At 39.4% G+C, this 19,602-nt stretch overlaps 1 protein-coding gene and 1 long non-coding RNA gene across 2 annotated transcripts; one reads left to right on the top strand and one right to left on the bottom strand.

Moving 5' to 3' along the window:
- Positions 1-1,069: 1,069 nt before the first annotated feature.
- LOC114566312 (uncharacterized) lies at positions 1,070-1,739 on the bottom strand. Its single transcript, XR_003694037.1, has 3 exons — positions 1,652-1,739; positions 1,260-1,553; positions 1,070-1,160 (listed from the first exon to the last, which is right to left on the bottom strand). It is a non-coding gene; the product is annotated as an uncharacterized LOC114566312 (long non-coding RNA).
- A 12,952-nt stretch (positions 1,740-14,691) lies between these two features.
- On the top strand, positions 14,692-18,677 carry LOC114567061 (protein ABHD15). Its single transcript, XM_028595958.1, has 4 exons — positions 14,692-15,369; positions 17,602-17,831; positions 17,942-18,040; positions 18,155-18,677. The coding sequence occupies exons 1-4, from the start codon at positions 14,692-14,694 to the stop codon at positions 18,675-18,677; spliced, it is 1,530 nt and encodes a 509-aa protein (XP_028451759.1).
- The last annotated feature ends 925 nt before the right edge of the window (positions 18,678-19,602 follow it).

Below are 19,602 nucleotides of genomic sequence, written 5' to 3'. Positions count from 1 at the left end.
TTTGCCATACACCTTTCTCCAAAAGGACCACAGTGATTGACATAACATTTCTTAGCTTTATTGGGTCATTATTAATGTTTTCTAATCATCAAATGTTCATATAATTGTAAATGTTAAAATACATTTTATAATCAAATCAACAACAGTAATAACTTAATCAGCAGTAGTACTCAAAATATGAATAAATGATTCTTGATTGAAATATCTTAATTAAATTGACTTGTTCACATGACCATCAAATGTTCAAAACACCATTCAACTTTTAAAGATCATTTTGTGGTGACACCACCATGTAATACATACAGCACATGTAGTTAATATTACATAGATTAATATTTCGGTTCAACAGTAAATCACCCAGTTGTGTATTTGCCAGGTTATTAGGTTTACCTAGCTAATTCTATTTATATCATCAAAGTTATAACAAAGAATATTGTGATTTATTAATTGTAATGGATGGTATATTCTGTTTTACCATGGTATTGTGGTACAAGTAATGTGTCATGGTTCTGGGCTTTGACACTAAATAATAATAATGTAATATTGCATTTCTAGCTTCTTAATTACATATCCTTATGTTTTTTTAGTGTTGTTCATACAAAACAAGCACTTACTTGCATCATATTGCATTAGTTTTAGCTATGTAGACCTAATAGCTGGTAACTGAGTATAATTTGTAACTCTTCCTCACACTGTGTAAATTCTCAGTTGTTCCCCATTGGTAAGTTGATTCCAAGGATTGTGATGCCTAAGCAAAGAAAAAGAGACTGGGCAGCTCTGTTAGACAAAGACACAACAGCTACCGCAGTTGGCCTGGGGCTATTGGTGGTTGCTTGTGGGCTGCTGGTGGCTGTTGGTGTTGTTTTCAGGACGCTGTAGAAACAGGAGGCTACATTACCCACTCCATCCACAACCAGCAGCTCCACATCAGGCGAACAGCAAGATGCATTGTAGGAAACCAGCGTTATGTTCTCATTACCAGCAGCCAGGCTGGTGTTCAAGGTCCCGTTGCCCTGTCTGAGGCTAATGCGGTTGACACCCGTCCCTTCAGCCCCATCAGTCACCTGAACAGAGAGCTCCCACGTTGATAAAATACAGTTATCAGAGCAGTTAGACTGCAGGCTAAGCAGCTGACAAACTGGCGAAGTGAAATCAGTCACCTATGAGGAGAAAAGGTAAAAGTCAGTTTTACATTAGTTGATTCAACCAATAAACACAATGATATGATATTTATTGAAATGTGATTTGTGATGAGTTACCGTTTTAAGGACAGTGAAACGCAGCACAACATAGTTGGTGTCTGTGCTTCCAGGAGCTACGGCCTCAACAGTCAGGGTGACGACTGTACCAGACGGGGTGTTAGAAGGTGCCGTGAGGTTCACTGTACCATTAGCACTCCCTCCAGTTTCCAGGATTAAATTGGATGGGAAAGTTGAATTAAAACCTTGGTCATTGGTAGCTTGGATGGTGAAGTTTCCTCCTGCGCTGCTCGTCATCACAGAGAAGGGAACTGAAAGAGGTGTTCCTGGTACTAAGACGCTGTTTGAATCAGGCTAAAAAAGAAGGGTACAGTCTTTATAGTCATATTTAAAAGACTGTGGCATCTTAATAGTAATAGTTCATTGGTTTTAGATTGATGCATTTTACTTACAGAACTAACAGTAACAGTAGATGCTCGGATGTTGGTGGATGACTGCCTTTGGAAAATTATTGAGGATGCTCTGGAGGAACTATTGCTGTTCTGCCCCTTCACAAGCACCACAAACTCCTCTGCTGGTATCCTGTCAAACTGAGCTAAGAAGTCTCCTCCACCCTGAGCCTCCACGCTGCCATTAACCTCTCCTGACCCGGATGAGGCAACCAGAATGACTTCTGTCACTGTGGCGGAGTCACTCCCAATTACGGTCACAATCAGGCTACCATTAACACCTACAGAAAAAAACAACCACTAAAATAAGCTGAAGTAAATCACGTTACTTGGAATATCACAAAATTCTGTTTCTTTTACCAGATCTGGGACGATTGTTTACAACATCAAAACCTCCAAGTGGGCCCTGCGATACCTCCAGAAAGTCAAACAGGAAGTCAATGGGACTTTCACCTGCAAATAAAAGAAGTTGAAGCAGGGCTTAATTTGAGCCGGAACACGCCGGAACATGTTCCGGCACCTCCGACGTTGGATCCAGAACCTTTTTTATTGAATCCGGCACCTCCTGTGTCACCAGGAAAAATGAATAACCTAAATGAAAAAAATAAACTACTGTTTGTGTAGTGTTCAATTTTGTTATCTGTTTTGTTAGTCTTTATTCCCCATTAAAGTTCCACAAAAATCTTGTGTTTGCATTTTCGATACGTTTTGAGGTGAATTTTCAGGGTATGACAGGGGGGAGAGGACGGAGGGAGGGGAGACACTTCAACAGCGCGGCGCTGCACTTCTGGTGACACAAGCGCTTGTGCTGGTTGAGATTGCTGTTATGGCCTCATTTAACTCAGGGGAAAAATGTCAAAAAGACAACAAAGTTTGCTTAACTTGTTCAAATACGCTGGCCAGTACAGAGCCCAAACAAGCAAAAAACGTTTCTGCCAATCAAGAATGTGGAGACCACGGTAAGTTTTTTGGATAATTTAATAGTCCAATGGATAATGCTTGTGAAATTGATTGTTGCAGTGTATTTTATTTTATTTTTTTACATTTTGCACCGATGCAGTGCATGTTCTGAAATATAAATAAACATTGCCCTGATGTACACACAGCGTTGTTTAGGTATTTTTAGTCAGAGAAGCTACGTAGGCAGTGTCATTTTAATTTTTTTGTTCTGTTACCTCCAACCCCGGTTTTGAGTCGCCGGATCCACCCCCCCTCTGCGCTCTGGGACCTCCCACTTTACAAATTAAGCACTGAGTTGAAGGAAGGAAAATCTACCAAAGAGGCCACATGCAGAACAAAGCATTCACATTTTGTCATTTGGATGAACTAGCCCTTTAAGGTAAGGGTTACTATCTATCTTGCAGCGGCACTGGGCTCCGTCCAGCGCTTAGCCCCGCCCAAGGCGATTGTGATTGGTTTAAAGAAATGCCAATAAACCACAGCACGTTTTTCTCCCATCCTGGAATGCTATGGTGACAAGCCAGACCCTCCTCTGCAGCGCTGTGGAGGAAGGTCTGGCAAAACGAGACTTTAACTAAAATATTAATAAATTACAGTTATGTGATTCAACCACACAATCATTTTGAGTTCTTACCTACGACCTTCAGAATGTAGGGACTGTATGTTGTTGACACCATTTTAATTTCCCACAGTCCAGCTTGTGTTTTTAGCTGCAGAGTCATGAAGTTTCCCACTGCCTGGGATGCAGTAATCAATGATCCTGTAGTGTTAGTGCTTATCTTACCTAAAAGCAAAGCCATGGCAAGAAAGAGAGCACACTGGTTCAAAGGTCATTCATTTCAACAGTGAAACATTTCACTTTCTACGATCAGTTGTTCAGGATCAGGAATTTTTCTAATACGTGGCTTTACAATACCTTTTCTATGCCAATACACCACAATGGCATACTATTTTCCCTTAAAATTACTGTCTTTATGTATTTTTGTAAACTATTGCTTATTAACATAAACATAACTTCTTTATTTTCATTTAATCTGCAAAAAAGTATCACCTGAGGGACTGATGAGAATAAAGGTGACAGACCTCCCTGTGATGTAAACTGTGAGGTTTCTTACTGACTCATCAACTGAAAAGGTGAAATTTTCAGCCTTTCCTGGACTCCTGGATGCTTGCACAAGGGTCACCTAGGGGGTTGAATGAAACTGGTGACACAACTGAATTGTTTTGGAACTAAAAAGTCATTGGTAATGGCCAGTGAGAGAGTTAATACCAGAGAGGAGCTGGAGGACTCTGTTATTATGCTAGTGGCCATAAGAAGCTCACTCTTTGTGACTTGAATAGCCAGACCTCCAGAAACCTGAGCCAGGTCTTTGTACACCTGGTCATCTGAGGTCCCCGCCCGACTGTTTTGTTGTTCTTGTTCTTGGCTGTCATCACTCCGTTTCCGACGACGAAATCCCAGTACATTAGTAATCATGAAGTTCACCTGAATAGAAGCAGAAAAGATGGATGAGAATTTGAGGCTTTAATAATATTAAAGGTCTTTAACAGTGGTTTATTATTGAAAAAAACAAAACAATTTAATTCACAAAACAAAACCAAAATTTGTATATCTTTATTTCCATAGTGTAAACTCTGGATATTGTAATGACTGCATATAATGTCATTCAAAAATCCTGATGTAATACAGTATATTGTGCCAAAAATGCTGAGTTCATGTTCAGCTCACTGCCCTTGGCTGCAATGTGATCAAGGTAAAGGCCAATGTAACAGTGAATATAATATAGATTTTTAATTATGACTTTATTATTTCCTAATTTTGCCCTCAAAGTCATAATTTTGACATACTGTGTCAAATGTAACATAATTAATATACCGTAAAAGATATTGGGAAGTTGTGATATGATATAAAATGATAACAAAAGTGACTAGTATTTTATCATAATGTCATTATAATAATGTTATAACAAAGTTCTTATGTTATGCTATGCACTTAATATTTTTAACTATGCTTGTACCTTGTGCTCTAGGGATGGTCAGTGACGTGACAGTGATGGATTGCCATGCAATTTTAATATAGATCCATGAACTCTTCAGGTTGAATTGTAAAAAAAACTTTTCATCCCAATGCACTGCTGTGCCTAAGTACAGCACTCAAAGTGCCTATAAACTCTCATGTGAAATATAGACTTCTGCAGAAAGGTTTGCATAGAGCTGCAGAGATGGCTTGCAAGGCTCGCAGAGAGAACCGTGCTGCACCACCTAAAATATGTAACTATGCACCAGTTACCACAAACGCTGCAGAACTTTAGATTGGACAACAGAGACGGGAGGTGTGATTTCCGAGAGTTCTGACATTCTATTTATTACAAAGCGCATGTGTATGTCATAATTGCTTCTGGCTTTGGATGCGCCTTAAAAGGTCAACGTTCAAAAAGATTTGTTTGTTCATTTTCGCCATCACTAGGGTGGACTTGTCCGAACATGTCCGCGTCGCCACTTTGCTAGGTGGTCCCCCCAAGCGGAGAGTATAGAGCTATGCGTCTGTTTTTTTTCAGCTGTCCATTCACGTGTCCATTCCGGAGTATAATTGAGCCTTAAGAATAGCTACTTACCACTGATTTGGTTCGCTCTATGAGTGCAATCACTGTGCTTTTTAGGTATTGGTCTTTAGCAGGTGCATCAGTGAAGAGGAAGATCTCAGAATTAGGAGGAACACCAGTTAAAGCCAGCTAGATGAGGAAAAGAGGAAAGCAATGATACAATAGTTTTACTTTCAACTTTTTCTTATAATCAAGTTTTGCAGAGACAGATTTTGAAGTAGTCTCAAAGACACCACAGCACCTGAAGCCCTGAAAGACTCAATTCCGGAAAATCTCCTCCACCGGCTGCAGAAAGTGCATTAATAGCCCTCTTAAAGACATTTGGGTCCGTAGTCCTTATCAGTGGCCCAAAATCTGGGGTTCAGGTGGATAGGAGAAATAAACGATTTGATTCTTCATCTTGTGCTTACGTTTGTTGAGTACTTTATGGTTCACAGATACTGTTGTTGTTCTTATTGTATTGCTGACATATTTGAACAATTATAATATTCCAACAAATATACAGCACTTGACAGCACATACAAATCTGCTGGAGTTATTCAGGCAGATAAAGAGTAAATTCATAAACTTGATAGAGAAAACATCACTTTACTTCAGTGAAAAAAACTAAAACTAGGCAGGATTGTAAAGTTGAGTTTGGGGCATAGGTTCTACCTGGATCATTGAAAGGTACAAGAATGTAAACTGGGGGCTCATCTTCTGTTCCCACTTTAGTGTTGATAATAGAGGAAGTGACGGTCTTCACTGCATCAATGTCATCACGCATGCTTCCTGTCGTGTCGATCACAAAACAAAGAGCTTTACCTTTGGAGATTCCCATCATCCTGACGGTACGGAGAGAGATATACATTAAAAAAAGATGGAAAAACTCAAAACCTTCTGTATACAGAACTGAAACATGGAGACTGGGTTTCATACTGGAGGAATGTTTTGTCACCAGCAGCTCCTCGAATGTCCTCTAGTATCTCACTGGTTGCAGCTATCGCCATGTTTGCTGCTGTCATGTGAAGGTGTCCGTGGCTGGCTCCGAAATTGTCTTTGTTGATCCCACCTTTAGGTTCGATGTAACTTGTTCCATCAAATATACCTCCATGGCTGCATTTTCCTGTTTAGCATTAGAAACAGAACATGAACAAAATGTTTTAAAGAGCTTTAAACATACATTTTCTTTAGAGAAAAGCCAGGTAAGAGACCATCTACTGCGTCAATGTATGTTTTTAGCCACGCTAGCAGCGTGGCCATAGCGGTCTAGCGACAATGGTCCGTCAGTCGGTTGGTCCACCACTTTGGTCCATACTAAAATATCTAGATGGACATAGTGCCCAGAGGATAACTTTATTAACTGGAAAACATTTTCAGATATGTCCCAAATTTATACAACATATTAACTCTAGCTCTTTGCAGTGTTTTCACGCTGGAATATGATAAATGATGATAAAAATCACCTGATTTTGCAATGCACAAATAAAATAAAGGAGGTGCTCACAGCTGTTACGATAGAAACCACACCTAGCTACTTGCGTTTTGCGTTTCATACTTGCATTTCAGATCGTTAAAACAGGGCCCATAATGTGCAAAAATAGATGGGACATTGTGGGGAATTTCTGTACTATAAATGAAATACAATTATTTAGGTAAGCAGGAAGATCAAGGTAATTCACCTTTTGGTTTGGTGGGAAAAAGCCCGAAATGAAAATATCCCGAGGTAAGTATCTTTTCCTGTAGGATATCCTCCAAAATGTTGTTACTGCAGTCATTACCATTACAGTTGCGACAGGTTGCTCTGCTTTTAGCTGTGGGAAAAAAACATTTTTATCAGGGTTTTCTTTTGTAAAATAATCTCTCTAATCCTATCATTATCTTTCCTAATCTTTGCTTCTTTTGTTTCTGTAACACAGCAAACACACATCCTGACATTACATTACATTACATTACATGTCATTTAGCTGACGCTTTTATCCAAAGCGACTTACAATTAAGTGCTTTCAACTTTGAAGGTACAAACTCGAGACAACAAGTAGTAAGTGCAAGTACATTAGCTTTAAATAAGCAAAGCTACAAAGAGACATATGAAAGTGCAGGTTTAAGAGTTTTTTTTTTTTTTTTTTATCCGAGGTGTAGTCGGAAGAGATGTGTTTTTAGCCTTCGGCAGAAGATGTGTAGGCTGTCAGCCATCCTGATGTCGATAGGGAGCTCATTCCACCATTTGGGAGCCAGGACAGTGAACAGTCAGGATTTGGTTGAGTGATTACTTCTCCCTCGCTGTGAGGGGGCAGCAAGCAGTTTGGCTGATGCAGAGCAAAGTGAGCGGGTTGGGGTATATGGTTTGACCATGTCCTGGAGGGAAGCTGGGGCTGATCCGTTCATGGCCTTGTATGTAATTACTAGTGTCTTGAAGCGGATGCGGGCTGCAATTGGTAGCCAGTGAAGAGAGCGGAGGAGCGGTGTAGTGTGAGAGAACTTGGGGAGGTTGAAGACAAGTCGAGCTGCTGCGTTCTGAATGAGCTGCAGAGGTCGGATGGCACATGCAGGCAGGCCAATCAGGAGGGAGTTGCAGTAGTCTAGACGTGAGATGACTAGAGACTGAACCAGAACGCCTTCTGCGTTAGAAGGGAACATATCTTTCTGATGTTATACAGCATGTATCTACACGATCGGGTGGTTGCAGCAATGTTAGCAGTGAAAGACAGTTGGTCGTCAAGTGTTACACCCAGGTTTTTAGCAGTCTGGGTGGGGACTACCACAGAGTTGTCAATTGTTATAGTCAGGTCTTGGGTAGGAGAGCCCTTCCCTGGAAGGAAAAGGAGCTCAGTCTTGTCAAGGTTGAGTTTCAGATGGTGTGCGGACATCCAAGAAGAGATGTCAGTCAGACAGGCCGAGATACGTGCCGCTATTTGAGTTTCAGTAGTGGGGTCACTCTTGCCTTTTTAAGGGCATTGGGGAAACAACCAGTTGACAAGGAGATGTTAATGAGATTAGTAAGGAAAGGGTGAAGGTCAGGTGCAATGGACTGGAGAAGGTGAGAAGGGATAGGATCCAGTGGGCAGGTGGTTGGACGGGCAGAGGTAATCAAAGTAAGAATTTGATTTGGAGATAGAGGGGTGAAAGAACAAAGAGTACTTGATGTGATGGATGGTAAGGTGATTTCAGGAGGTGTGGTGGAGAAGGAAGAGCGTATGTCATCTATCTTTTTTACAAAGTAGTTGACAAAGTGGGTTGGTAGGAGGGAGGAGGGAGGAGGTGGACTGGGGGTATATAGCAGGTTAGAGAAGATGGAAAAACGTTTTTTGGGGTTTGAGAAAGAGGATTCAATATTGGTTTGATAAAAAGAGCTTTTTGCTGCAGAAATGGAGGCAGCAAAGGAGGAAAGAAGAGACTGATAGGTAAGCAGATCATCAGGGTTTTTAGATTTCCGCCATTTCCTTTCCGCTGCCCGTGTAGTTGATCTTTAGAGGATCTCTTTATATTGCATTATTTTATATTTTATTATGTTAACTGGTATACCCCATTCTCACTACTTAGTGTTTAGATCATTTTGTTGTGTGGTCTTCCTTCTCTTTCTTATACTTAATTAGCATTGTTGGAGCGTGCTTTTCATTGCCAAGGACTACTTCCATGTAGTCTAATTGTTGTGCAAATGGTAAATGAAGAACTTAATCCTTAAAAATCACTTTACCTGCTATGTTACCAATGCTGGTTAAGGATCTGATCAGATTGGAGTTCGGAAGTTTGTTTCCCATTTCCACCCAGTTACTATGACTGTAGAAATCCTATTATTTAAAAAAGTAGACAGGTTAAATATTTACAACATAATAGCAGCATCGCTCTTACACCTCCTACTACCAAGAGCACTTACCAGAACAAAGCTGTTCTCTTCAATAGGCTGTTAAATAATTAAATAAACTGCAGTGCATACAATTTTGAAATCAACCTGCCAACACTATGGTATTACATTGTTGTGCTGCTTGCTGAACATGAGTGTAAGTTTTGAAGTGTAACATTTGTCAGAAACTATAATGGAAACAAAACGAACAGTAAAAAGTACCTGTAAAGGGTGTAAGATTTTTCCCAGTTGTTCTCTCGCTGCCTCAAAGTTTTCTTGCTTGTTACTGGCCTTCACAGCTGATAATCCGTCTGTGATGATATTCCTTCCCTCTGAAAATGTTTCATCGTCAAAGTGGTAGGGCGGCAGGCCGGAACTATACAGGTCTACTCCACGATTCTTTTTTTGGATTAATTTGATGGCTTTGCAAAAGCTTTTGGATGATTTTGATGCTTCACATGCAGCAGAAACAGCATTAGGAGTCAAAGGCTGTGGACACACACAACATTTATAGTATTAATAATAAATAATATTTATTAATAACACAGGCACTGATCATTTGAAATAAAAACTCCAATATAATTTGGTTAAAATTAATCCTTACAGGAAAAGTGAAGTCTTTGCCCTCAGCCAGGGCCAGAGCACGGCACACCTGCGCAGTGACATTTAAGATCGCTCTCTCAGTTATTTCCTCATGAAACAGAGAGTCTCTGTCTATTATCTTAAATGGTTTTATACGAAACCCGAAGGCTCCAGTCTGCAGAAGTAGGAGACACAACGCTGCCACCCCAGACATGGCTATACAACCTGTTAAAGAGATAGATAGATGGCTTATGAGAACACACTGTTTTTCAATAACCAGTCGAGAGATTTAACTACAAATCTAACTGCAATGAAATGTGTTAGGGTTCTTCATTTATCCCAAGAGGATGATCCCTGAAGATGTTGGTTTCCCCTGACCTTTGATCTAGAACCAGTCAGGTTTCCTCTTAATAATAATTGTAAAAAAATTTAATTGGTAAAAATACAAAACAAATTGGTAATATGTAATATAAACTTTACAAACAAATCTGGTAAATAGATATATAGTTTGCTCTCAAGCTGACAAACCTTTGCATAGAACTGGATGAAACACACTGAACCATTTTTACCACAACAAAACAGGATTTCCCTCCAGCACTTAAAAAAAAGAAGCTCACAGATTTGTATAACTTTTATTTTACATTTACACAAAATACACATAAAAATGTAATTTGCATTTGGCTTTCTGGTCAATTGACGTTGAATTTAAAATTAAGACTAAATTATTTTTTAATATGAAAATATAGCTTTTAGGTTTATGTCAATTTCTTTACATTACTAATAATAATCAGATATGACTATACTGTACCTTAGGTCTTGATGTTGTCTGGTAGACTATCTATTCTGACGACTTAATTTATAATGCTCAATGTTCAGGGTGGAGTCATTGGTGTGCTGGATGGGTTTGACCTGTGGCCTTGGCATGATAACAACATGAGATACTGGCCATAATAGGGGCTGTGGATAAAGCACTGATCAGTCAACCGTTGCAAGCAGAAACATGCAGAACTGGATGCTAAAAAATGTACTGCTCCTATAAGGTGACAAAGCTTTCTGCTGTGCCTGTTTGAATGCTTTCATTTTCACTTCTGATGATGACAGATTGTGTGAGAAACCTGTTTTTGCAGTTAATGTAATGGTATATACTACAGTACAATGAAAGGACTGACAAAGTACAATACTCACATTCTAATCGCATATCTCTACAACTGAAAACACTTTTAGAAATTTAGAATATTAAAACCTCTTATTCAACTGCAAAGAAAAGTAGATTGCACTAGTTTTGCATTGCCAGACGTATCTCTACAGCGCTGCAGAGTAAGTTTAGTAACATTCATCATTTTTAAATGCAAGTTTTCAAAGCAATTGGATGTAACTAACAAACAGTTCAATACAAAAAAAACTCGTCAGTATATCAATCAAAAGTGCATTGGTACTCAAAACTCCTTGTGGAAAAGAAACTTTTTTTAAATTCAATTCAATTTTATTTATAGTATCAAATCATAACAAGAGTTATCTCAAGACACTTTACAGATAGAGTAGGTCTAGACAACACTCTATAATTTACAAAGACTCAACAATTCCAATAATTCCCCCAAGAGCAAGCATTTCGTGCAACAGTGGTGAGGAAAAACTTCCTTTTAGGCAGAAACCTCGGACAGACCCAGGTTCTTGGTGGGCCGGCATCTGCTGGTCCCGGTTGGGGGTGTGATGAACAGGGGCAATAATAGTAACAATAAAGATAATGCAACTAGGACTAGTTCCATTATCCATTGTAGTAGTTCAGGACGAAGCAGGGAACTGCTGGGTCATAGCAGGGCATAGGAGGGCATGGCAGGACGTAGCACAACACTCACAACACAATCCAAACACTTTATGCCAAACATGCACATGCTGCATTAGCAAATAGGTATAATAGCTGTTAGTAAAAAAATCACAGTAGACTTCAGGATAATTAAAGCCCCCCTCCGCTCAGAAGTGTGATTTGCTGACTGTTAATTCACTTGGCTCTCCAAGAATTGCCATCTTATCGTGTTGAAGGGGTTTGTGTTTCCCTAAGACCCCCAGGAGCTGTGTAGTGTCTCCCAAGGTAAATTGAGAGATTGAGATTGAGATTAAGAGTTATTCACAGATCCCATTAATCAGTCAAAAAGGTGCTGCAGCACCTCGCCCGCAATAGGGAAACCAGGGCATCCATGTAGAGCCAGGGAGGGAAGCTTGCCAACAAGGGTCTGGTGGCCGGGTCTTGACCCATGGGAGCCTGTCGGGCACAGCCTGAAAGAAGGACATACAGCCACTGCCCTGTGGGGCCACCACTAGCAGGAATAGACATTGAGTGCATTGCCACCTGTACAACAGGCAAAGGGGGGGGGGGCTCATCATGCCCTTTGTGCGATTTGGCATTGTTGCTGGTGTGATCCTATAGCAAGATGGTTTCTAGCTTGTTCTGCCTTCATGTATATGTGAAGTGTCCTTGGGTCTCCTGAAAGGGGCTAAAAAATTTAAACTATTATTATTATTTTAAATGCAAGTTTTCAAAGCAATCTGATGCAACTCACTTACAGTTCAATAAAGGAAAAAAATAAGAACTGAGAGGACAATACTCCCATTGTCGGCTACTTATATTTTTAAAACTGAAAACAACACACGCAGGCACTTATCATAATAAACATCGCAGGCAGAAAACATGCAGGTGCAAACTGGATTTACTGCCGCTATAAGGTTACAGAGCTTGTAGCTGTGTCCTTTTGAATTATTTTACTTTCACTGCTCATGATGACAGGTTGGTTGAGAAACCTCCTTTAGCAGTTAATGTACCTGACAGCAGATGATAGTATGTGCAACAGTACAATTTAACAGTACAGGACTTACAGAGGACAACAAATCACAGAGTAATTATTTATAAACTAAAACATAAAATCACAATTTTATATCTTGATGATAATTATTTTGTGATTGCAGTTTGTTGTGTAGTGGCACATCTAACATCATATTATGTCACCTGATTAGGAATTTCAGTTATTGACCAAATATTGTGAGGTGTTATTGCTCTATAGACAGATATCTTCTAAAGGTTATGCTATTACAGCTATCAAAATGTGTGGCTCTCTCAGTATTTAACATCTGAATATACCCGGTGTCTCTTTGAATTCTTTCATTTTCACTTATCATGAAGGTGAAAGTTGTGTGAGAAACAAATGAGAAACAAATGTTTTTGCAGTTAGAGTACTCAACAGCAGCAGCTGATGGGATAAGAATCATGTGCTACAGGACTGATAGAGGAGAACTCCGTGTTACTCATTTGTGTCAAATGCAAGTTTTCAAAGCAATCTGATGCAACTCACTGACAGTTCAATAAAGGAAAAAAGAACTGAGAGGACAATACTCCCATTGTCGGCTACTCATATTTTTTAAACTGAAATCAACACACGAAGGCTCTTATCATAATAAGAGCCTTGTGCAACAGTACAAATTAATAGTACAGGACTGATAGAGGACAACACTCCCATTCCCGGTTACTCGCGTAGGTCTACAACGTGAAACACTTTTAGAAATTTAGATTTTTGAATGGTCTTATTCAGAGGGAAAGCAAAGTAGCTTGAGCTTCTTAAATATCTATCTATCTATCTATCTATCTATGTCACTTTAAATCTGGGTTTAAGGCATGCATGTATGAACATGATTTGTGACATCACAACTTTTCCTCCATGTTGTTTCCACTAGATGATGTAGTTCCACGTTAATCAACTTGTTATTATAAAAGCTAGCAGCCTCATACTGTTACATGCAGTTTACTCATCATTATTAGTTGTTTATGATCCTCACATAATAGGCCTAGTTACTTGTAACATTTTTTTAAAGAAAAAAATATTCTCTGATCTCCACATAAAAAGGTGTGAGAGAGATTTTTAAAATTATTTATAAACTAAAACATAAAATCACAATTTTATATTTTAATGAAGGAATACTTATTTTGTGATTGCACCTCTAACACCACATTATGTGACCTGATTAGGAATTTCAGTTATTGACCAAATATTGTGAGCTGTTATTGCTCTATAGACAGATCTATCTTCTAAAGGTTATGCTATTACAGCTATCAAAATGTGTGGCTCTCTCTGTATTTAACATCTGAATATACCCGTTGTCTGTTTGAATTCTTTCATTTTCACTTAACATGAAGGTGAAAGTTGTGTGAGAAACATGTTTTTGCAGTTAGACTACGCAACAGCAGCAGCTGATGGGATAAGAATCATGTGCTACAGGACTGATAGAGGAGAACTCAGTGTTACTCATTGTGTCAAATGAAGCAATCTGATGCAACTCACAAACAGTTCAATACAGAAATCTTGAATCACAAGTGCATCGGTCCTAAAAATTGCTCGGGGTAAAGTAAGTTTTGTAAATCATGACAAAATAGACAATATTCCCTTCCAACCAATTTGAAAAGGGATAAGAATGCAATATTAATTTAAGACCTCTTTATATAGTTAGATATAGGATAAAGACGTCAAAGGAAAATGTACAAGGACTGCTGTATCAGCAATCCAAACATTATTCTAAAGAAGTAAAAAACAAGAAGAAGTAAAGAACAAGGTCAAAGACTATAATCATTTAAACATTAATGGGTCAGATGTATGTGGCATGTGTTTACTCAGTTTCTATCTGAGTTTGTGCTTGCAGTAAATGATTTATGGAGGGAGGAGAAAGGGTCGGGGAGATCGAGCAACAGCAGGAGTTGGAGACCACACTTTACCTAACTCACTCTTTCCTCTAGTTCTCTATTTTGTGTTTCTTTGTACGCCAATTGTTGAAGACTCCTTTTTACTCTTCTTAACAAACTGGAAAAAGAAGACGACTATAAAAAAACATCGATCAACTTATAAGGCAAGAATTTCACACTGGTACATGAAGCAACGAGGCAGGAGTTTGTAAAATATGTGGGTCAGATGTTTTTGAGGAAATCACAGCAACACTTCCTAGAGAAAACATTGGATTTTATGTTAAACTACAATATCCTGTATTTACCAATGGCATCATTTGCATGGAATTATTTGTTCTGTTTGCTCCCATCAATGCTACTGCTCCTGTCTCTGCACGTACCCAGGGTACGTTGTTGGACAAGGCTGGTTGTAAGGGCTGCAGGCTGGAGACTCTGGGTCTTTATTTGCCTGATCCTGGAGCTGCCACTAGACAGGAATATAAGAACATGGACCAAGGAGACCGAATCACCAGAAATAGATATTTTGTCCGGGTCAGGTCAGACCTCAGATAGTCCCAGGCTCATCTACAAACCCACTGCACTGGCCAAATATCTGCTTCGGCACTGTGGCTCTCTGGCCAGGCCGAGACTTGCCTCCTGGCCCAGGGGAGACCCCCACCTCCAGACTCTGTCCAGCCTGCTGTGTGGACAACATAAAGACACGTTACAGTTCACTAGAGACAATCTGTTACTAAGAGACGGGGGTATTTTGGCTCTGGATTGGGCTGTGGGAACAAGACTGGGTGAGGTGGTCGGGAGGAAGGAGCATCAGTCAGGGGGAAAGGCGCTAGGCTGCTTCACCACAACGCCTCCTGTCCTCCTCCTCATACCAGAGTCCTGGGGAGGGATGACTCCCCACCTAAAGGTGCTGTGCCATCAGGCCATGCGTCAGGGCTTTTATGTGGTGGTGTTTCATGCTCGAGGCACAGCGGGGTGCCCACTGACCACAGCGCGACTGACTGAGTTTGGAGACCAAGCTGATCTTGAGCAGGTATAGAAAGATGGCAGGTCTAAACGTTTTTTTTTTTAGATCATGATTTTATGAGACTATTTTACATTTGTCATGATACAATAATACAATGAATTGCCAACATTTTTGATCAATCATATTCAGTGATTTATTAAGCAAAATGTCCAATATTTAATAGTCTAAATGTGACGATTTGTTTTATATCATTGTAAATTGAATACCTTTGGGTATTGGACTGCTGGTTGGATAAAATAAGTAATTTAAAGACACCACTTTGCTCTCTTGTGATTGACATCATTTGCTATTTTTTATGTTTGAGCAAATAATAAAAAAGAATCAACAGATTAATACATACCGTAACTACCATTTTTTGCAGCTTTCTTTTTTTTATTTTTTTTTATCCAATTGACGAGTGGTTCTCAAAGTGACCCAGGGGGTCCTACAGGGGGTACCAGGGGGGCCGTAGCCAAAGGGAGAATAATTTATTTTCATTATAATTCCATCCATTAGTAACACAGTGACATAATATATGACTATTTTGGTCAAAACATCTAAAACAAAAACTTATCAAAATGGGGTCTGTGGTCTGATTTGTGTCAGTTTAGGGGTCCTTGTCGTGAAAATGTTTGACAACCACTGCAATAGACAATATTTAGCAGGACCAGATATTGGTGATTTAAATATAAAACTACAGAGAGAGCTGCAGTCAGTTGTGGACTGGATAAGGAGTAACAAATTAATTCTTAATGTATCTAAAACTACGTGTTTAGTGGTTGGAACTCATTTTTCTTTACGTTCCAAACCGAAACTTGAACTCCGTATAGAGCAAAATTTTGTGGAGCAAAGAGAAGAGGTTAAACTTTTGGGAGTGATGATTGATAACAGATTGTCTTGGGATAGACATGTTCAGAAACTGGTAACTAAAATGGGCAACACTTTGTCTGTTATTAAAAGGTGCGCAAAACATTTTACACCACAGACCGTTAAACAAGTACTTTATGCTTTATTTTTTTCACACCTTGATTACTGTTCTGTGGTTTGGTCCAGCACTTCAGCAATTAATATAAAGAAACTACAAGTGATTCAGAATAAAGCGGCACGTGTGGCTCTCTCATGTGGGTTTAAATCTAATGTTGATAAAATGCATGAAAACCTCTCATGGTTTAAAGTTAAAAATAGATTGGTGTATTCACTAATGGTTTTTTTATATAATGTTACAACAAATAAAACACCTTTTATTTTATATACAAAATTATCTTTTAGTATTGATGCACATTATTATCCAACGAGGCATGCAGTAGGAGGTAGTTTTATTTTACCTAAAGTGAAAACCAAATCAATTCAACGTTCAGTGAGGTATAGAGCAATGTGTGAATGGAACTCTCTCCCAAATATTATCAAACAACAAAACACTCAGTATGGTTTTAAAAAATCACTTAAGATATATTACCTTCAAAGAGAATTCAATATTTAACATCAATTTAAAAAAGATTTCAATATAGGGCTTTTCCGTTACATATTATTTTTTAAATGGATCTATTCGGAGTAGTGTAATTTTCATTTAATTTTTTTTATTTATTTTTGTTTGTGTGATTACTGTGTTAACTGTAAAATATGATTTGTATTTTCAAATGTTGTGAAATGTGAAGTAATGTCTTGTGTGTATGGTGTGTAATGTGATGTTGTAAATTGTATTGTCACATGATAGATTGTAGGACCCCAGGAAGAATAGCTTTTAGCTGATGCTGAAGCTAATGGGGATCCAAATAAAACAAACAAAAACAATGCAAAAAATACAGTTTTAAGCAAATAAAATATCTACAGCCATGCCAGAAGCTAAGGTCAGCATGCTAAAATGCTCACAATGACAAATACCACATTCATCATATAATATTAGCGTGTTAGCATGCTAACAATGCTAATTATCACTAAACATAAGCACAGCTGTGGCTGATGAGAAAGTCATTAGTTTTGCAGGTGTTGGAAAAACTAACCTGATGACCTGATGATGGCGCTATATGAAATGTTAAGGGATTACCAAAGTCATTAGGTTTCATCTTCTGGAGACCATGAATGTCGGTACAGAATTTCAATCCATCAAAAGGTTGTTGAGATACTTCTCAACAAAAGTGGTGGACTGACCGACAGACCATCCATCCATGCTGTTAGCATGACTAAAATCGACATTTTGTTCATTCAATGACTTTATTTTACCTGACAATGATGGCGATCTTTGATGTCTTTCATTTTCAGGCAGTGGCTTATGTCCACAGCCGGCATCCGTCCTCTGTAATGGTTGCAGTGAGTGAGGGTTCAGGCTCAGGGATTCTTCTTTCCTACTTGGGGGAGTGTGGATCAAGTTCACACCTGACAGCGGCTGCAGCCATCTCACCTGTACTCCAGGGACAACTGTGGTTTGAAACAGCCATGCCTCCTATCTATCGCTGGGGGGTGTTGTTTCACCGGAAACTGCAGCTCAGTAGGTAAGAGAAATTAAAGCAAAATGAAAATGTATTAATAGTAGTAATAACATGATTGAAATATGGGCAGGATTTTTCAAACTTGTGTTTTCTTTCTGTAAATGGCGCATAAGATATGCAAGTTCCTTCAGAGGAGTCCTGGATGTGGATCGGGCCCTCAGCTGTTCCTCACTCAGAGACTTTGAGGAAACTCTCTCCTGCTCTTCAACCAAGCTTCAGCAGAGGCCCCCCAGACCTCCAGTAAGCACTCTAAATTCTGGACTGAACTCAGGATCCATTTCCCCGCGGGGCCTGGCACCCTCAGTGGCCTGGGCACTGGGCGAGAGGGCTTACCCAGCCAATGACTGGGACACCTACTGGGAGAGGAACGAACCACTGAGAGATGCAGATGAGGTGGCGGTCCCTGTACTCTGTATCCGCAGCCGTGACGATCCTCTCCTCCCGCCCGCCTCAACATTGCCCCTTCCCCTTTTCCAGAGCAATCCATATTTCCTTTTGGTGCTGACAGACAGGGGAGGGCACTGTGGGTTTACTCTGGAGGGCCGAGAAGAGATGGAGGGAGGGAGGACTGGAAATGAAGAGGTGGAGGATAGTAACTGGAGTCATATCGCAGTTCTGGAGTACTTCAGAGTAGTGGCTGATTTCCTGAAAGGGGAGGAGAGGGATGGGGTGAGACTGGATGGTCCACTAGGAGAAAATAGTCAGGCTGGGCAGAGGAGCAGGACCAGCAACAACCCTCGCAGGAGGCGAGCCAACATGGTGAGGAGGCAAAGACTGCAGGCACCTGAAGAGAGCAGTGTGGAGGCAGAGGAAAGGAACTTCACCTGGAAGAGGTCTTACACACGCTGAGGAAGAAGAGATGGTTGAGATCTGCAGAGACTTTGGACAACAAGGTTTTTCCTTGTTATTGTCAAGTGATCTAAATGGACGTTAAAGATAATGAAAGTACAGTCCTACGATATAAAATCTAAAATGGAAAATAAAATCAGCAAAATAAAGAGAGTGGACAACTGATGAAAAAAAGGAAAAAAAATAGTTTTTAGTAAAAATCATCAAGATGATGCATGACATTTGGTAAAGATGGATAATAACATGGTCTCGGAACATGGCTTCACTCTTTTGAAATTCCAACAATATTTTATAAAAGGGTAATTTACTCCATTAATAAAGCAACAAGTTTTCAGGCAAATTAAACAAGCAGTTTAAAGTCAAATACATGTCAAAGAGTAACACCATCAATTTAAAATGTATTATAATACCCTAGTCATTTATGACAAACAGTATAAAAGAATTCAAGTATTTAGGTTGAAGGTTTTTTAAGCATGTTGTCATGCTCCTACACAAAAAACACCATGGGACAAAGAAATATTAAAATTACTTTATTACAGATGATTCTTTATCCAGTAGCCCTCTTCCAACAAAAAAATAGTAATTACAAACAAAATATTACATTTATCCCCCTAAACTTTGTTTCTCAATGTCTTTTATACATTTTAAATCACTTTGTCATCTGTAAGGAATAGCTTTTCTCTTCTGCTATGCGACATTCACCTTTTTGCACAATCTATACAATTTAATACAGTTTAATACAGGTCTCTGGACTACGGAGAATAAAACAGCAAGATCCACCAAATGACAGGAGAGATAAAGGGAATACTGATAAACAGACTGTACAGAGACGTAACCCTCCCTCTCGCCTATTTCAGCCAATGGCAGCCGTCCCTCAGCAATACTATGGGGGATCACAGTAGACTCTTTAATCTGGTCAATCACT

The sequence above is a fragment of the Perca flavescens genome, chromosome 13 (assembly GCF_004354835.1).
Source record: "Perca flavescens isolate YP-PL-M2 chromosome 13, PFLA_1.0, whole genome shotgun sequence".
NCBI classification, from domain to species: Eukaryota; Metazoa; Chordata; class Actinopteri; order Perciformes; family Percidae; genus Perca; species Perca flavescens.
The sequence above is the reverse complement of the archived record's forward strand: the minus strand, read 5'-3'. Positions and strand labels throughout refer to the sequence as shown.